Genomic DNA, 17,864 nt, shown 5'->3' with positions numbered 1-17,864 from the left:
TCTTTTTGGTTCGTTGGTTTGTTTCCCCCATCCCAGATTTTGTGTCGTATCTTCATGAAGTGTGAAATAAATAAATAAATGTTACTTTCCTAGCATTTATAATGGCTAGTTTTGCCGAACATATTGATACCAGTCAAAGCTATTTACTTTGGGATGATTCTGTCAAGATTGTATTATCTCGCTGGTGAGCATACTGTATACACAAGCAGCAAAAAGAAATTCTGCACTTGTAATTTTTTCAAAAACTGCAAATTTAAACTAAATTTAATGTAACTGTTTAAACAAACTATACGTCATTTGATTGGCCTTTTATTCTTCTATAATTTTACCTGTTCATATTTGACTTTTAATTGAAATATTCTAGTGTTCACGTCAACTAAAAAAAAATAACTAAAAAAAAAATAACTAAAAAAAATAACCGCACAATTGAAAATTGTTATTTAAATGGAACTTTAGGACATTAATGCAACACAAATAAAACAGGAACACAATGAACTAGTTAATATTTAGTAAGATAGCCCTTTCTGCTATTTGACAGCCTGCAATCTTTTGGGAATTCCTTGAATTAAACTACCGCAATACTCCGGGGAAAGGGCATCCCACTTTTCTTTAATTTTTGTCCAAAGTTCTTCCAAATTTGAAATTTTATCATTGCGTAGCTGTTGCTTGATGTAATGCCATACGTTTTCGATAGGATTGAGGTCTGAATATTGTGCAGGCAAATCCAAGCACGGAATATCATGCTCTTCCAGGAACCTCTTGACATTGTCAACTGTGTGATTGGGAGACTTATCCTGCATGAAGATGAAATTATCATCCAAATTCCGACCAAAGTTGCGTAGAAAATTCTCAGTCAACATATTAATGTACTTGGTCGAATTAATTCGACCTTGCAAGCAAACTATAGGCCCTGGACCATTGGTACTAATAATGGTCCACGCCAAAACTGAACCTCCACCACCTTACAGCGTTGAAACTGAGCACCTATGATTAAATTCTTCGTCTTTCCTCCGACGGACGTACTTCCTACCATCACTGCCTATCCTATTGAACTTGCTTTCGTCGCTAAAAAGCACTTTTAACAAATATGAAGAGTCATAATCTTCCTTGCATCTGACGAAGTCCAGACGTCGCTTTCTGTTCTTTACATAAATCATTGGCTTGCGTCTTGCAACATCTCCTAGCAAATTAAATTCCTTTAATTTGTTCTCGACAGTAGAAAGAGAGCAATTTTTAACAAGACTGCACTATTGTTGGATTTGGGGAGCCGTTCCAATTCTGTTTCTTAGGTTGCTGATCTGGATAGTATTGTCTTCCCTGTTAGAAATAACTCTAGTACGACCACATTTAGGGGCACCACGAACACTGGTGTTTTGACGCTTTTCCACAGTTTTCGTACCGTTTTCTCATCCCATTTCAATCTGCGGCCGATTTCTCGACTGGATAAACCATAAAGGTGGAGATTAATATGCTCCTGACGATCACTAAAAGAAAGTCGTTGTATAACCTGGAACAACAACAATTACGATTAGAGATGCTTTGTTGCCTGTTGATTTAAAGGCGATAATTTAAGCTAGTTTTAAGCGAATTTGTTGCTGCGGACTTTCTTTTTGCCTCCTAAATTTGAAGTTATTTTTTTAAATTGACCTAAACACTAGAATATTTCAATTAAAATTCAAATATGAACAGGTAAAATTATAGACGAATAAAAGGCGTGTCAGTTGAGGTATGGGTTCTTTAAACAGTTATGTTAAATTTAGTTTAAATTTGCAGTTTTTGAAAAAATGACAAGTGTGTGTACTTTCTTTCTGCTGGCACTATATATATATATATATATATATATTTATATATATATATATATATATATATATACAAGCTATATATATATACAAACTATATACATACATATATATATACAAGCTATATATATATACAAACTATATATATATATATACATATATATATATATATATACAAGCTATATATATATATATATACAAACTATATATATATACATATATATATATACAAGCTATATATATATATATATATATATATATATACAAACTATATATATACATATAGTTATATACACGTATATATATAGTTGTATACATATAACTATATATATAAAAATATATATAGTTATATACATATAACCATATATACACACACAAAACTAAACTATATATATATACATACATATACAAAACTAAACTAATATATATATATATATATATATATATATATATATATATATACACAAAATTACTAAACTTTGTCTACAATCTCCATTCCTTTGGAATAAGGATTCTAGACCTAAGGTTTAGTAGCATTATATCTGATTTTAATCTACATAAAGAAACATAACACTCGTGCTAAACTGTTAGGTTTGGAAAATTTAATCCAAAATCCAGCTGGTCTGATGAATTATCTCCCTTTAATCGTTCATTTCAATTGATTTTTAAACGAATAAGTAAATCTGACAGTTTTTTGGTTTATTATGGCGGAGTGGTCGTTCCATGATTTATCGTAGTCTATTGACACTCAGTAATAACAATTCTTATTATATTCCCTTTGTTTTCTTTTTATGTAGACTTTTTATTTTTACTTTTTATTTTTTACAATAGACATTCAAAAAGTAATGCTTTCTATTTTTTATTCCGTCCGAATGGATCAGGAAGGATTGCTGATTGCATTGTTATATATATAGTAATCCAAATAAAGGTTTGAATCCACAGGGTAAATGTCTGAAGAATTATTACTGTGTTTATATAATAGTGTTCGATAATAATTACTGTTGTATACTGGGTACCAAATTGAGTAATGTTACGTTCTAGCCTTGTGTCCATTTAAACGTATAAATTGAATCATGTTGTATAAGAGAAGATGATATATTTTAGTAAAAGGTAATAAGATTAAGATGCTTAATATTTTTCTTTAACCGGGAGTTCTTCTGTCTTCACTGCTCGACTAGGTGTGTCAGAAACTGACCTTACGAATGCGTGAAATATATCGAATAATTCGACCCACTGTCTTTCAAAGCTTATAACTACTCGAAAAATGTAATTCAAACCCTAATTTGTTTTTCAATTAAAGGGGCAAGGACCAAGGTTTCATTTAAAAAATAAAATAAAATAAAAGTGTTTTTTTTAAAGGTTTTAAACATCGGACTTTATAGGTAAATTTCTAAAAAAGACTATTTTTGAATATATTATTTATTGATTTTTTTATCTTCAATTTGTGATATATAAAACTTTGGTGAGTAAATTAATTATTTACTTTTTAATAGACATTTCAAAAGGGTGGGCATGAATTAATTCGACCCCCTGTCTTTCCAAGCTTATAAATACTCAAAAGATGTAATTCAAACCCTATTTTTTTTCAATTAAAGGAGCAAGGACCAAAGGTTTAATTTAAAAAATAAATTAAAAAAAGTGTTTAAAAAAAAACAGGTTTTAAATTTGTTTTTCAATTAAAGGAGTAAGGACCAAGGTTTCATTAAAAAAAAATAAAATAAAATAAAAGTGTTTTTTTTTAAAAAGATTTTAAACTTCGAACTTTACAGGTAAATTTAAAAAAAAACACTACTTTTTTGTTTTACATTTGAATATATTATTTATTGATCTTTTATTTTCAATTTGTGATATATATAACTTTGGTGAGTAAATTAATTATTTACTTTTTAATAGACATTTCAAAAGGGTGAGCGTGAATTAAAAAGAAAACGTTTGTCTAAAATATTATATTTGATTTATTGGAAAGAGCATAAAATTTCACATTGACCCTGAAAATATCGTAAAAATAAAATGAATAGAAAAATTTGGATAGATTTTTAAATTTGAAAAATCTAAAATACTTAACTCGTAAAATTAAATTGATTTCATTACTGTTTTTTTAAAAAATAAAAAAATAATATTTCTATTACTTTTTATACAACTTTAATAGTTTATGTTGGAAGTATAATCCATAAAGAAAATAAATAGCCCACTTTTGGTTCCGCCACAACAAAGTTGCTCGGAAATCCGCACAGATGATTTGTTTATAGTGGTGAACGCTTTGTGTAGAACCAACCACACTTTTTGGTATTACTGCTAACCTTTGTTGGTGCAGATGACTGTCACAGGACAGAGTATACAGCATATCGCAGGTTTTTAAATTAGACTTTCCTTCTAGATGCATGTCTTAATGAAGACTGGGGCGCATCTCTCCCAGTGAATTAATGCGCCCCCCCCAGATACCAACCTGGAAATTTCTACAACACGTCACGGTACATACAGCGCCTAACCGTTTCAAATAGTCACCCATCTGATATTGGCCAGGCTCAACGTTGCTTAACTTCGATAATCTGGCTAGCCGGTGTGTCAACGGGATTGTGCCTATATATATATATATATATATATATATATATATATATATATATATATATATATATATATATATATATATATATATATATATATATATATATATATATATATATATATATATATATATATATATGATGTGCGTGTGTGTAAACTGCAACAGAAGGTCGCCACATGTGATGAACAGATGGCGCAAGAAAGAAAAGTGGCGATTATAATGACTGTTTTCTTTTATAGTTTCGCTAGATAAAAGACAATTCATTACACGCAGAGCAACACTACGGAACGCTACAATACCATGCATGCGAAGTAGAAACGAAAGAAGCGAAATAAAGCTTAACCAAACACAAGAAAGAACAAACAAACAAACAAACCAAAACAAAAAAAATCCAAACAATTTCTCAACTGAAACGAGACGCTTTCATACCACACGCATGGGCTGTTAAACATGGAAGGTGTTTTTGTTGTCGCTCCCTCCTCTTGAAAAACGATATATTTGCTGCTCCTTTTGAACTGCACGTTGCTTTTATTATTATAGCAATAATAATAATAATAATAATAATAATAATAATAATAATAATAATAATAATTGTTGTTGTGGTTGTTATTGTTATTATTGTTATCATTATCGTTATTATTGTTATTATTATTGTTATTGTTATTATTATCATTAGTTATTATTAGTATTGTTATTATTGTTGTTATTATTATTGCCGTCATCCAAGAATTCTTTTTGAGAACAACTTATGATGTTCCCTCGAGTTTGATTGATAAGTTTTCCCAGATTTCCAGTACTCTTCACCTCTTTCGATAACATGTTGCAAATGAATTTGCGTTATCGCAACAACCGTTTACCATTGAGTTATCGTTGGTATTATTATTGTTATTTTGTTATTGTTTATTATTGTGACTACTACTACTACTACTACTACTACTACTACTACTACTACTACTACTACTACTTGTTGTTGTTACTAGTTTCACTCAGGCCAACATCAGAGATTATTCATTCATAATAATTGGTAGTGTTCCTTGGAGCGTGAGTGGCCCAAAATCTCTTCAGATTTTAAGTACTTTCCACCTATTTCGATAACCTTTGCAAATAATTTTGCATTATCGCAACAGCCGCTTACTTTTGATCTCTCGCTGGCAACGGCCGTTGATATTCTCTGGGGATTGGGTGGCAAAAAGCTTCCCCAAGGTTCTAGTCCTCTCTGCACATTTTCAGTCGAGGTCTGGTTAGTTGTTTTCCTCCTTGATCCTTCCGGTCCCTTCACGACTCTCTGATGTGGCGCCATCCGATGTAGATGCTACCATTTTTAGGGGCCAGTGTAGTTATCTTTTAGGTCATGGAAAAATAGTTAAAGTCTTTTTTTTTGGGTGGGGGGAGGAATTGTCAACTTTTTTGGAGGGTGGTATAGTTAATTTACAACTTAAGTTATATTATTATTTACTCACTAGGAGTAGTAACACATGCTATCATCAACGTTTGGTGTTCTTTGGAGTCTGACTGACAAGTCTCCCCAGATTTCCAGTACTCTCCATCTCTTTTGATAGCATTCGCAGATGAATTTGCATTATCGCAACAGTCGTTTATCATTGATTTCTTGTTGGCAAAAACGATTGGTCTTCACTAAAATTTGTGAGACAATAGTTCAAGGTCACAATGCTCTTAGCACTCATCAAGCGGAAGTCTGACTAGTTCTTTCTCTCGGTCTTTCCATTCTTCTCAACTCTTTGGTATGGTCCGTGTTAATGTCAATCCTCGCCTTTAATTTATTTGTACTCAAACAGTTCTTACATCGGCTATCATCAGATTTTAACTGATAATAACCCATAGTGTTCCTTGGAGTCAAAGTGACAATAAATCTCAGTCTTCCCATTGATTCCAATTTCTTCTAGTCTTTTTTCAGTCTTTCATAGTGCTCATACAATATTCATATTATATTGGTCTCTATTATTATTATTATTATTATTATTATTATTATTATTATTATTATTATTATTATTATCTATATATTAATACGATAGCGTGTGTGTTCTTTTGTGTGTCACGCTTACATTCGGGTTGTTTAATTGTTATGTTCTTCTATTTCTTGTTTACCAAGAATTCTTCATAAGTTTTGGTTTCGGTTTCGACTATAGCTGACGGTACTAACTCATCTATTATTTTTTTATAAATAATTTTACCAAGAATTCTTCATAAGTTTGTTTCGGTGTCGATTATGGCTGATGGAACTCAAGTTATATATGTTTTTATTTCGGTTTCGATTCAAGTTAATGCACCCAAGGCATATAGATATATGTTTTTATTTTTGAAATCGCAACTTTATAATATATAAGAATCCATAGAAAATTGACTCTATAATAATATATACGAAATTTGCATTAATTAAAATATCATATTTATTTGTATTTTACGACCAGACTACGCCAGATATCCCTATTAGCTTAGATAAATACTTTTGCAGTTTAAACAAAAGAGCTATAATAATATCAGGGCGTCTCCATTTATGCTGAACATCTACAGAATGCCAACATCAATATATTACTTATGAGAGAGTCCGCTGGAATTTCCAAAAGTCCTGCGAGTAAGATCTCGTGACAATTCACAGGGTGTTTTCTCCATCAATCTGTATCGTTTACTGTTAAAATTAATTCATTTTTATATCTGTCGTTGTCAATATCTATTAAAAAGAAAATGACTCTTTCATCGTTTGTAAAAATAATTGTTATTGTCGGCTAGATATTGTTAAATAACTAAAATGTCCTAGCAGGGACTACCCAGCGTTGACCGGTCGTAAAATACGCTTAAATATGGTATTTTAATCGACAAAGATTTCGTATTTATTATTATAGAGTCAATTACTTTATATTATATTGTACCCAATATAGAGTCATGATTTAAAAAGTAAAAAAATAAGAGGAAATGATTTGTGCCATCAGCTAGATTCTAAACCGAAACATAGTTTTATGATGTAAACTATGTCTACAAGTTAAGCAAAGAATGAAGTTTATTTGTAATCAATTTGTAGTTGGACTGTTGAAAGGAGGGTGAATTTTATTAAATACAAGCTGGCTTCTATAGCAGCAATGTTTTGATCGACATGATGCAAGCTACAGCGGCCGGGCAGTCCACCGTCTTTTATAATTATATAGATATATTCCTTTTTTATTTAGGTATTTAAGATTGTAGCAATTTAATTCATTTTGAAACCACCAAAAGAATCTTTGTCGTCTTGCAGTAAAAATAATAGTCAACTCAACATTCTTCAAATCAACAAAACAAATGTCACTTTTAAAAATCTCTTTATTCAGGATTTCACTCTCAGTTCATGGATGCAATTGAAAACAAAGCCACATACAACACCATCATCAGAGATTACTCACTAATAACAACCGGTGGTATTCCTTAGAGTCTCCACAGATTTCCAATACTCTCTTTTGCTAACATTTGCAAATGACTTTGCCTTATCGCAATATTCGTTTACCATTGATTTCTTGCTAGCAATGACCATTGATATTCACTGGAATTTTGGTGGCAATAATCCTTCCCCCCGGTCCCAGTACTCTTTGTACTTATCGCGCGGCGGTCTGGTTAGCGCTCTCCCTCCTCGATCCTTCCATCCTCCGTGGCTTTCACGACTATTATTTTTATTATTATTATTATTGTTATTATTACTATTATTATTATTATTATTATTATTATTATTATTATTATTATTATTATTATTAGTAGTAGTAGTAGTAGTAGTAGTAGTAGTAGTAGTATAATTTAATATGTGATTTGGCCAAGGAGCATGAATTTATATTCACTATTTGTGCATCGGTGTTTAGATATATTTACCACAATCTTTTTTGGATGACCACTGGTATGTTTTGGTTTCGTACTTCGCATTCTTTCAATTTTTAGAAACCGTTTGAAGTTATTATGCAATTCAGATAACTATCAGTTACTCGATTTTTCCTTGGGAAATTTTAAAACAATGTATACGTCTAGTATATAACTTAAAAGATATCTGATTTATTACCAAAGCCGCACAGTTTGAACACACCAGAAAATCATGTTTTAATTAAATAACAAAGTAATAAAACGGCATGTCATCATTTGGTCGTCAGTCAATGAAGGAAAAATCTTTCTAGACCGAGCCAATTTGAATTTTTGTTCCACTCCAGAGTAACTTCTTTGGTAGAGAGCTGGATTTCTCCACATTAAAAATTGACCTTGTCTCTAACTCTGCCTAAACGGAAGTGAATAAGAACAAAATTTTAAGAACTTTTACGTTCACTTTCACTTTCATTTTCAATCTCTTCGTACAAAGAACAGAAAAACATTCTCGAATTTGAAGATAGGACCCTTTATTTACGTTGCTTTCTTTTCTGGTGGAGGTAGAAGACGTTCAAGGTACGGTCATTTGGGAGTTGCCTCTTAATTTAATGTTAGTTTAAGGTCGTTCTTTACTTGTGTAGTTAGCTCCAAGATTTCCAACGAACTGACTTACACTCTTTCTCTCTCTTAGTGCCAGGTGACGGCACGTTTTATTTCTGTCGCGCAGGTTGAGGTGCATAAGTTTATGATCCCAGTTTCTTTTCTTATTCTGTTAGCTCCAAGTTTTCCAATGAACTGGTCTCTTTTTCAACCAGATGATGTCACGTCTGTTTCTCGCCGCGGGGGTGACATTTCAAGTGCATAGTTGCTGACCTTAGGATCCCGATTTTTTGTGTACGTGTCAACATTGTCCAGCGAAGCCAGAGCAACAAATGAATACTAGCAAATGTACTCTCTACTAGTTAACATCCGAGTATAGGAAATTGTCCTTATACGTTATACGTTGTCGGCAAACTCCAAATGAGCAACGTCTTTTATTCACTTCCAAAATTATCGTTTGATCTTTTTGTTGTGCTCTGCCCAATTCTAAGTTTACCACTAAAATAAATGGCGACATGCATATGAGCTAGTGTATCTACCACTATTCTCTCAGTCTTAGATAGGATCCAAAAAATAGTTTCAAATCTAATAGGTTCCGCACTATTGACTATACTCCAACCTCTGTCCCATCGCCGTAATGTCGCATCCCTGTGCTTCAATGGGAAGTGCTATGATGAATTCATAGCACTTATATTCCCTCTACTTCTACTCCAACAGTTTCCTCCTTCGGACTGCTAGACTTTGGAATTTCCTTCCTGTTTCTTGCTTCCCTAACTGTACTAACCCTCAGAAGTTTAAATGTAATCAGAACAGACATCTCGCTGCTTAACTTCCCTCAGTCCCTTGTTAGACGCTATTCCAAATAGTAGCCCTTATATTCCATGAAAAAAAGAAAGACCTTTTATGCTTTAAAAATATATGCATAATTATGTCATTTTATCAGCTAATATTGTATGTTAATAACAGCAAGGTACGGATGAACCACAATGAAAAGGAAACGATGGTTTGATTGTTTTGTAATACATTCACAACAAATACTCCTCCTTCTACAACAACTATCAACAATTTCCCTTACGCTCTGTCAATGCCTAAAACTAAACAAAAATGCCACAAGCAAAGCTTTTTCACAGAACTGCTCGTCTGTAGAACACAATACCGCGGAGCTACTTCCCAGCTGACTATAACATGATCGTTTCAAGCCCAACGTAAAGAATTTTTTGTCGAACCGTGCTCTTAAATAATTAATGTCTATCCAATTTCCACCATCACATTTTTTTCAGTCGATAGATTAAAACCAGCGAACCACGCACACACACACGCATACGCGCGCGCACACACACACACACACACACACATATAATATATATTAGCAAGGACCTAATCAATTCGTCTACCATTAACCGCAAGAAATGCTGTTGAATTTAAACATTTATTTTTTAAATGCTTTTTAACGTCTGTCAGAGTGATCTGATCATTATATGATGATCTGCGCATAAGAGCTAAATTGGCCGACTTTAATTCAACTGAAAATGCTCCACAATAAGAAACGAGTTTCTTAAAGGGGCTGACATAATTATTTGCTATAATAATATAATTATTAAATACGCACTGACACTAGTGTTTCCTCCTTTCGAGACTCATCAGTGCAGGGTATCACGATTAACACTAGTCGATAGATTCGAACCCGGCGACCCCCTATATTTATATATATATATGTATATGTTACATAGAAAAATGCGAGCATGAAAAGTAATATTGTTAAGCTTAAACATGGAAAAGTAAAGGACTAGTTGTTTAAACTGGAAAAGAAAAAGACAAGATATTCTAGTAAAATAGATAATAAATATATAACTTAAAATATTACAGCATTAAAAACTGATTATATAATGTTATAAATTAGATGAAAAAAATTCTTAAGCTGCAATATTTTAAGTTATAAATTTATTATATTTTTACTAGAATATCTTGTCCTTTTCTTTTCCTGTTTTAGCAACTAGTCCTTTACTTTTCCATGATTAAACATAACTATATTACTTTTCATGCTCGCATTTGTCTATGCAATTCATGATTTTTTCAGGTTTCCAATAAATTCATTTGTTCTTTGTTTAATTTCAGTCTTTTTTTTTGCGCCCATAAACACGTATGTAATAACAATGTATGGCACTCGTCTGCTCTCAGTAAAGTATCCCCAATTATCTCCTTTTCATGCGTTCATTCTGTCTGCTTCAGGAGATACTTCTGTTTTCGCGACATTAGACGCTGAAACGACGATGTTGCTATGGAAAACAGTTATAAAAAGCGTCGCCCACAGTCTTATATATTTTTACGATTTTGAACACCAGAAAATTCATCATAACTTGTTTTACTGAACGAAAATTGAAGAAATATTTTCACAATATAGCTGAGAAGGTTTTATATCAAATTAGTTGAAATTTGGTCGAAAAATAAGTGAGTGGTGAAGCTTTAAAGCAGTTCTAAACTGCCATTTAACCATATAATCAAACACGGTAGCGTTTGAATAATATATATAATATAATATAATTATTTTATCAAGAATAAGTCTTTAACAAAGCTAAACTTGTTAAAATAAGAAAACCTCAACACTATTAAGCGGAGCAAATAATAAAATTAAAATGGAAAATTTAAGTTTAGCTTCGAAATAACATGGCCTAAAGATATTTTTTCCTAATTTTCCCCTTAACTTTTCTTTTTCGTTCTAATGACATAATAAAGTTATATATAACTTTTATATATATATATATATATATATATATATATATATATATATATATATATATATATATATATATCCTAGCAAAAGTACCCGTCGTTGACTGGGTTCAAAAACAGTCTACAAAAAATGGACTCTGATTTATGAAAGTATGATAGGTTATGAAAAGGAAGGGTTGTAAAGAGATAGCTTCGAATTTGGGGGCATCAAACCCAAAGCAAAATATGATGAAAGTAAAAATAAAATAGATAAACCCCATAATTTATTATACCATACCTGTTCACACTGAAACACTTATCACAATATTCTGTGGATCTATATTAAAAAACCTTGTTAAACTTTGTGACATATTTCCATTCTATGGAGGTCAGGATTCGAACGAACACCCCATAATTTTATTATACCATATTTCTTCAAACTGAAACATAATTATCAAAGTATACTTACGCAGATAGATATGAAAAGTCTTTATTAAAGTTTGTCCCTATTTTCATTTCATGGAGGCTAGGCGCGAACGGAGACCCCACAATTTTATTGTACCATCCCTATTTAAGTTAAAACATACTTATCAAATGATTCTTATGTACATCTATATCAAAAACATTTGTAAACGTTTTTTTTTTAAATTTTAAATTTTTTTATTTCCATACTTTGTGGAGCAGGCGCGAGCGCAGCCCCCACAATTTTAATGAACCACCGTTCTGCCAGATCAAATATACCATTCCTGTGTCTCGATGCGTCTTTAATCATTATATGTTATCAGTTTTTTTTAAAATAGTCAACCATATAGGAGCCTATTCGTGACCAGACACACACACACATACACATACAGACATTCAGCTTTATATTATATTATTTCTTATTTATATTTATGTTTCGGAAGTAGAGTGAAAAGCATATCTTATTTTTCTTTTATTATTATTGGGATCTTTTCTCTTTTTCCTTGTACACATTTTTGTGAATTATTCCATGGATTTCTGCCTTTGGATTATTATGGACCATCTTCCAATTACGGGATTTCCTTGGATTTTACTTACGCAAATGGAAATTCAATTAACTTTCTTGAAGTTATACATTTGAATTTTACCGTCATTGGATTATTTATCTTCCACCAGACTATCCATTCATGTGTAATCACCTTTTTCTTCACCGTATTCCCTCTGCTTCACTTTTTTTGTTTCCAAGTAAGATCTTTGACTTACTTGTTGTTTCATCAAATACTTTTGCATGCAAAATCCGATCCCGCATTTTGCTAATTCCTACCCTCTGATGAGAAGGAAAGTATTTCTTCGAAACTCCGCGAATTAAGGACTATCCACTTATCTAGTGTTTTCCTTTTCAGATTAAATATGTTTTTAACTCATTTCAAAGTGTTTTTTTTTTAACATGTTTTATTAACTGTTTGCTCGTATTATAACCTCTATCTCCTATTTGGTTTTATCGAGCTTTTACATCTGGCTGAGATAACTTTATAAATGTTAATTCTTTAATATTTATAATATACTTTAATTTTACCATCTTGGATCATTTTGGTAAATTTAATTGTAATTTTTATTTATTTATTTATATATATATATATATATATATATATATATGTATATATATGTTTGTGTGTGTGTGTGCGTGTGTGTGTGCATATGTGTGGGTCTGTGTAGGTCTGTGTGTATATATATACTATAATTATTATAATTATTATAATTATTTCTAATACCTAGTGTTTCATTTTTTCAGGAATCATCAGTGCAGGCCGTTACAATTACAACCGGTAGAAAAATTTGAGCCCAGCTACGTAACCATCTCTGACTTCATTAGCAAAGAACAAACTACACGGCCAACGTTAACCGCGATAAATACAGCAAAAATTAATATTTGTATAAATGTCAAAACGGCGAGAACAATATTATGATTATAACATCATGATTTGCGCATGCAATCTTAAGTGTCCGACTTTAATTTCAATTTAGAGTATTCGACAATAAGAACAACCGAGTTCTTAAGTGGGCTGACATAATATATATATATATATATATATATATATATATATATATATATATATATATATATATATATATATATATATATATATATATACGAGAGGCGTGCAATAAGTAATGCCCCTAACCCACTTCCAGTTGTCTGATCTAGCTGAATTTTTGCATGTGCAATGATTTATATCTCTACGGGTTATGTGGCAAATTACAGCTCTGAACTAATTGTGGTTTCTGTTTTACAGATGTTTTAACTGAGTCAGGTGTGAAATGAAGCCTATTGAATGTCGAGCAGTGATCCGATTTTTGTATTTGAAAAGACGCACACCACAGGAGACTTTTGATGAAATGAAAGAAACTTATGGTGATAATGCCCTATCATATGACCTTATAAAAAGCTGTCATCGTGAATTCAAACATGGCCGGAAGTCTGTGGAAACAGCTCCCAGACCTGGTCGCCGTCCCTTCTGCCATTGATGAGGTATCTGCCCGTCAAGTTGAGGCTGCCATTTTGGAAGATTGGCGTATTACTATTCGCCAAATAGCCAAAGATGTTAAGATTAGTACAGGTTCTGTGGAAACTATCATTCATGACCATTTGCATATGCATAAGGTGTCTGCTAGATGGATTCCCAGGTTGCTCACACAATTCCAGAAGCGAGAACGCGTTGAGTGCTCGAGGATGAATTTGGAGATGTGCCAAGAAGATGTGTCAAAGTTTTCAAAAGACTGATTACACAGGATGAAATATGGGTCCATCACTATGATCCAGAGACCAAAGCCCAGTCACTTTAGTGGAAGCACTTGGACTCACCACCTCCAAAGAACACATGGGTGCAGCCCTCCGCTGGCAAGGGCATTGTCACAGTCTTCTGGGATCAGGATGGAGTAGTGATGACAGATTTCCTGGCAAAGGGTACCACAATTACAGGAACGTATTATGCTTCACGTTTGAGGAAATTAAGGGAAGCTATCAAAATCAATAGGCGGAGCAAGATCAGCAAAGGTACCCTCCTCCTGCAGGACAACGCTCCGGTCCACAACTCGTATGTCGCCAGATCAGAAGCACGAGCGTGTGGTTATGAAAATTTCCCCATCCTCCCTACTCTCCTGATCTTGCACCCTCTTACTTTCACCTCTTCCCAGCCATGAAGTTGTTTTTGAAAGGAAAGCGTTTCCCAGATGATGCAGCCTTTATTTCTGAAGTCACGTCGTGGTTAGAGGACCAACCTGGGGCGTTCTCAAAAACGGTCTCCAGAGCTGCATCAAACGATGGGAGAAATACATAACTCTGGGTGGTTCCTATGTAGAGAAAGACTAATAACTGTGCCAAGTTTCGTTGCTCTACTTCTATGGGAAGTGGGTCAGGGGCATTATTTATTGCACGCCCCTCGTGTATATATATATATATATATATATATATATATATATATATATTTCGATGCATATTGAAAATGACCTCATCTGTATGAAAAACGGTCGCTCCCAAACTATTCCGTCAATTCTTGGTCTACAGACCTCTGCAATAACGTAGATTAGTTTGTTAGTGAAAAATGGCTGCTAAAAATAAAAAAAGTGAACATGAGAGGCATAGTTTGGCCTAATGTTAATGCTCGACGGCTGCGCAAATATACATATATATGTTTAACTGAGTTCATTTTTCAAGGTTTTCATCTGCACGTGTCGTTAGATCAGATGGTAGCGAATACTGCTAGAGAGGTAAATCTTTCATATTAATAAAAAATTTTTAATCGCTACTATATATTGGATACAATATAATAATCAATAGATAATCGAGTCTATAATAATGAATACGACATCTGCATAAATTAAAATATCATATTTAAACGTACTTTAAAGGTGGCGTAATCTCAAGCAACCACAATTGAAACTTCTCTTCCGATTTTCGGACTTTGTAATCATGCCTATATTCCTTTATTTTCTTTTGAAGTTGACGAGTTCCTATCCTTCTGATGAGTTAAGGGCGGAATAAATTTTAAAATTGACATGAATGATTCTGCGCTACGAAACAAGTGCCGTCAAGAATTGAACATTTTAACACGTTGAAAGGAATAAACGATAAGATGGACAACATCTTGAAATTTGGAATATAGACGTCTTGTCATATATATATATATATATATATATATATATATATATATATATATATATATATATATATATATATAGCCGTTTTGCTGTCGGACTGATACAACTGTTCTTAGTAGCCCTAGAAGCTCCATCCTCTTGGGCCTTGCCTTCCGGCTTTTGAAATAAAAAAATTTATCGGGGAATACCGACACGTCTACTCAAATTTTTTTATTGCAGGGCGAGAGAGCTCATGCTCTTAGGGCACTGACTCATTTCCCCACCTTCCAACCTTGTGTCACATCACTTCGCAGTCGGAGAGACGCAAATACCAAAGTCAGAATGTATATAAGCCAAGAATTCCACTCGACTACAATACTCGTCCATACTGCGGCATACTAGATTTATTACTCGAACTGAAGCTAGACTACTGAACTACTTCAAACAATATATATATATATATATATATATATATATATATATATATATATATATATATATATATATATATATAACCCTCGACACAACCTCTTTCATCTCTTCAATTGTCTAATAACGACAGTCTCTAAAGTTTTAACCAATGATACCATAGAGCAAGATCTGGACCATAGGGTAGATGAGTTCGTAGTTCATACTGGTTAGTTGGTTTCCGTATCTGATGATTTTCCTTAAGATTTCGGCTGTTATTATTATTACATAACTTTAACACACACACACACACACACACACACACACACACACACACACACACACACACACACACACGCATACACACATATAATTATGAAGTTTGTATATTTATATTTACAGGATTTACGCATAAACTAATTCACCAACTATTATGAACTTTGAAACACAATTAATATATATTCCCTAATTTACAGTTTCTTTGGAGCATTCTACAAAATTCTTATAAACTGGTTTTAATATATATATATATTTACTGTAGGCTTATTATAGGGTAATAAGTCTGTATATATCTGTTAGTGCCCCATACTAAGTTGGCTGATAGTAGACCTAGAATAAAATTTGTTTGGCTTATATCGACAAACTGAGGTTTTTGGCTGCATAATCTTCTCAAAGTCGCTATTCTATTAAATACTTTTCTGTCTGTCTGTCTGTCTGTCGGCCTGTCTGTCTGTCTGTCTCTATTTATATATACACGTATGTGTGTGTGTATGTGTATGTATCAATAGACAAACAGATAGATAAATAACAATATTAAATCAGCGCATATTAAAGCCTCTTCTAATGCCCCTTTTAAGAAGAAGTAAAGATCGTTTTCCAAAATGAGATTTGATCATCCATAAAAGATGTTCACAAAGAAATGACTTAGACAAAGTATTCGACTTTTTGTCGTGTTTACAAAATGATCATTTTCCCGGACTTATCCATTTCGCCTACAACTCAACAAAATCACAAGAAAAAGCAAAAACAAAAACAAACAAACAAAAAAATATGAAAGAAAAAATGAAACAGACTTTTTACTTTCATTTTCATTCCTACTTTCACTTTCATTTTCAATGTGCGCCCGAATTTCAGAAATGATGGATGGCTTGCGTATTTATCTCTCTCTAAATAATATCTTGACATTCGCGTCGGAGGAAGGGTTTCCTTTATTAACGAGAGGCTTATGTACTGAGTGTGACCAAGATTTATGGGCCAAACACGTCTTAGTATTTACAAATTGAGCAATCTCTCTCTCTCTCTCTCTCTCTCTCTCTCTTTATATATATATATATATATATATATATATATATATATATATATATATATAATCGATTTGAATCCATACATCCATATCTATCTATCTATCTATCTATCTATCTATCTATCTATCTATCTATCTATCTATCTATCTATCTATCTATGGTAGATCGTATCTATCTCTGTATATGTTATACTAAATGTGAGTTCTTCGACGTTCTTTTCCTTAAGGAAATATATAGCTACACAAAAACCTGTCCAGTAAATTATACATTTTGACTAATTAGAACAATTAAAACATAATTCTTGGTAAACATACCTCAATCTCAGAAATAAAGTATATTTCATCATGTATTTTGTTATTAAAATTTATACTTAAATTATATACATAGCATAATATATTATATATAACAAAACATAAAATACATGTAAAGATTAGGTTAATTCAAGTTAAATTCAATTAGGTTATATATGCTAGCAGTTCAGCCCGGCTTTGCTCGGACCCTTTGTACTGTTAATAACGTGCCCTATGTGTAAATACCCTTTATGTAAAT

General features: G+C 32.4%; 1 protein-coding gene across 2 annotated transcripts in view; it reads left to right on the top strand.

The window, feature by feature from the left end:
• Window positions 1–13,420, top strand: part of LOC145247925 (tubulin polyglutamylase complex subunit 1-like) — a 93,904-nt gene extending 80,484 nt beyond the window's left edge. The window contains exon 8 of one of the 2 annotated variants that reach the window (XM_080109563.1): window positions 13,259–13,420. In XM_080109563.1, the coding sequence (XP_079965689.1) occupies window positions 13,259–13,306 (48 nt within the window). In that variant the 3' untranslated portion in view covers window positions 13,307–13,420. The remainder of the gene's footprint in view (window positions 1–13,258) is intronic. The other variant, XM_080109561.1, reaches the window with a different exon arrangement.
• The last annotated feature ends 4,444 nt before the right edge of the window (window positions 13,421–17,864 follow it).

The sequence above is a fragment of the Euprymna scolopes genome, chromosome 26 (genome assembly GCF_053919585.1).
Source record: "Euprymna scolopes isolate OS-2025 chromosome 26, ASM5391958v1, whole genome shotgun sequence".
In the NCBI taxonomy this organism is placed as follows: Eukaryota; Metazoa; Mollusca; class Cephalopoda; order Sepiida; family Sepiolidae; genus Euprymna; species Euprymna scolopes.
The sequence above is the reverse complement of the archived record's forward strand: the minus strand, read 5'-3'. Positions and strand labels throughout refer to the sequence as shown.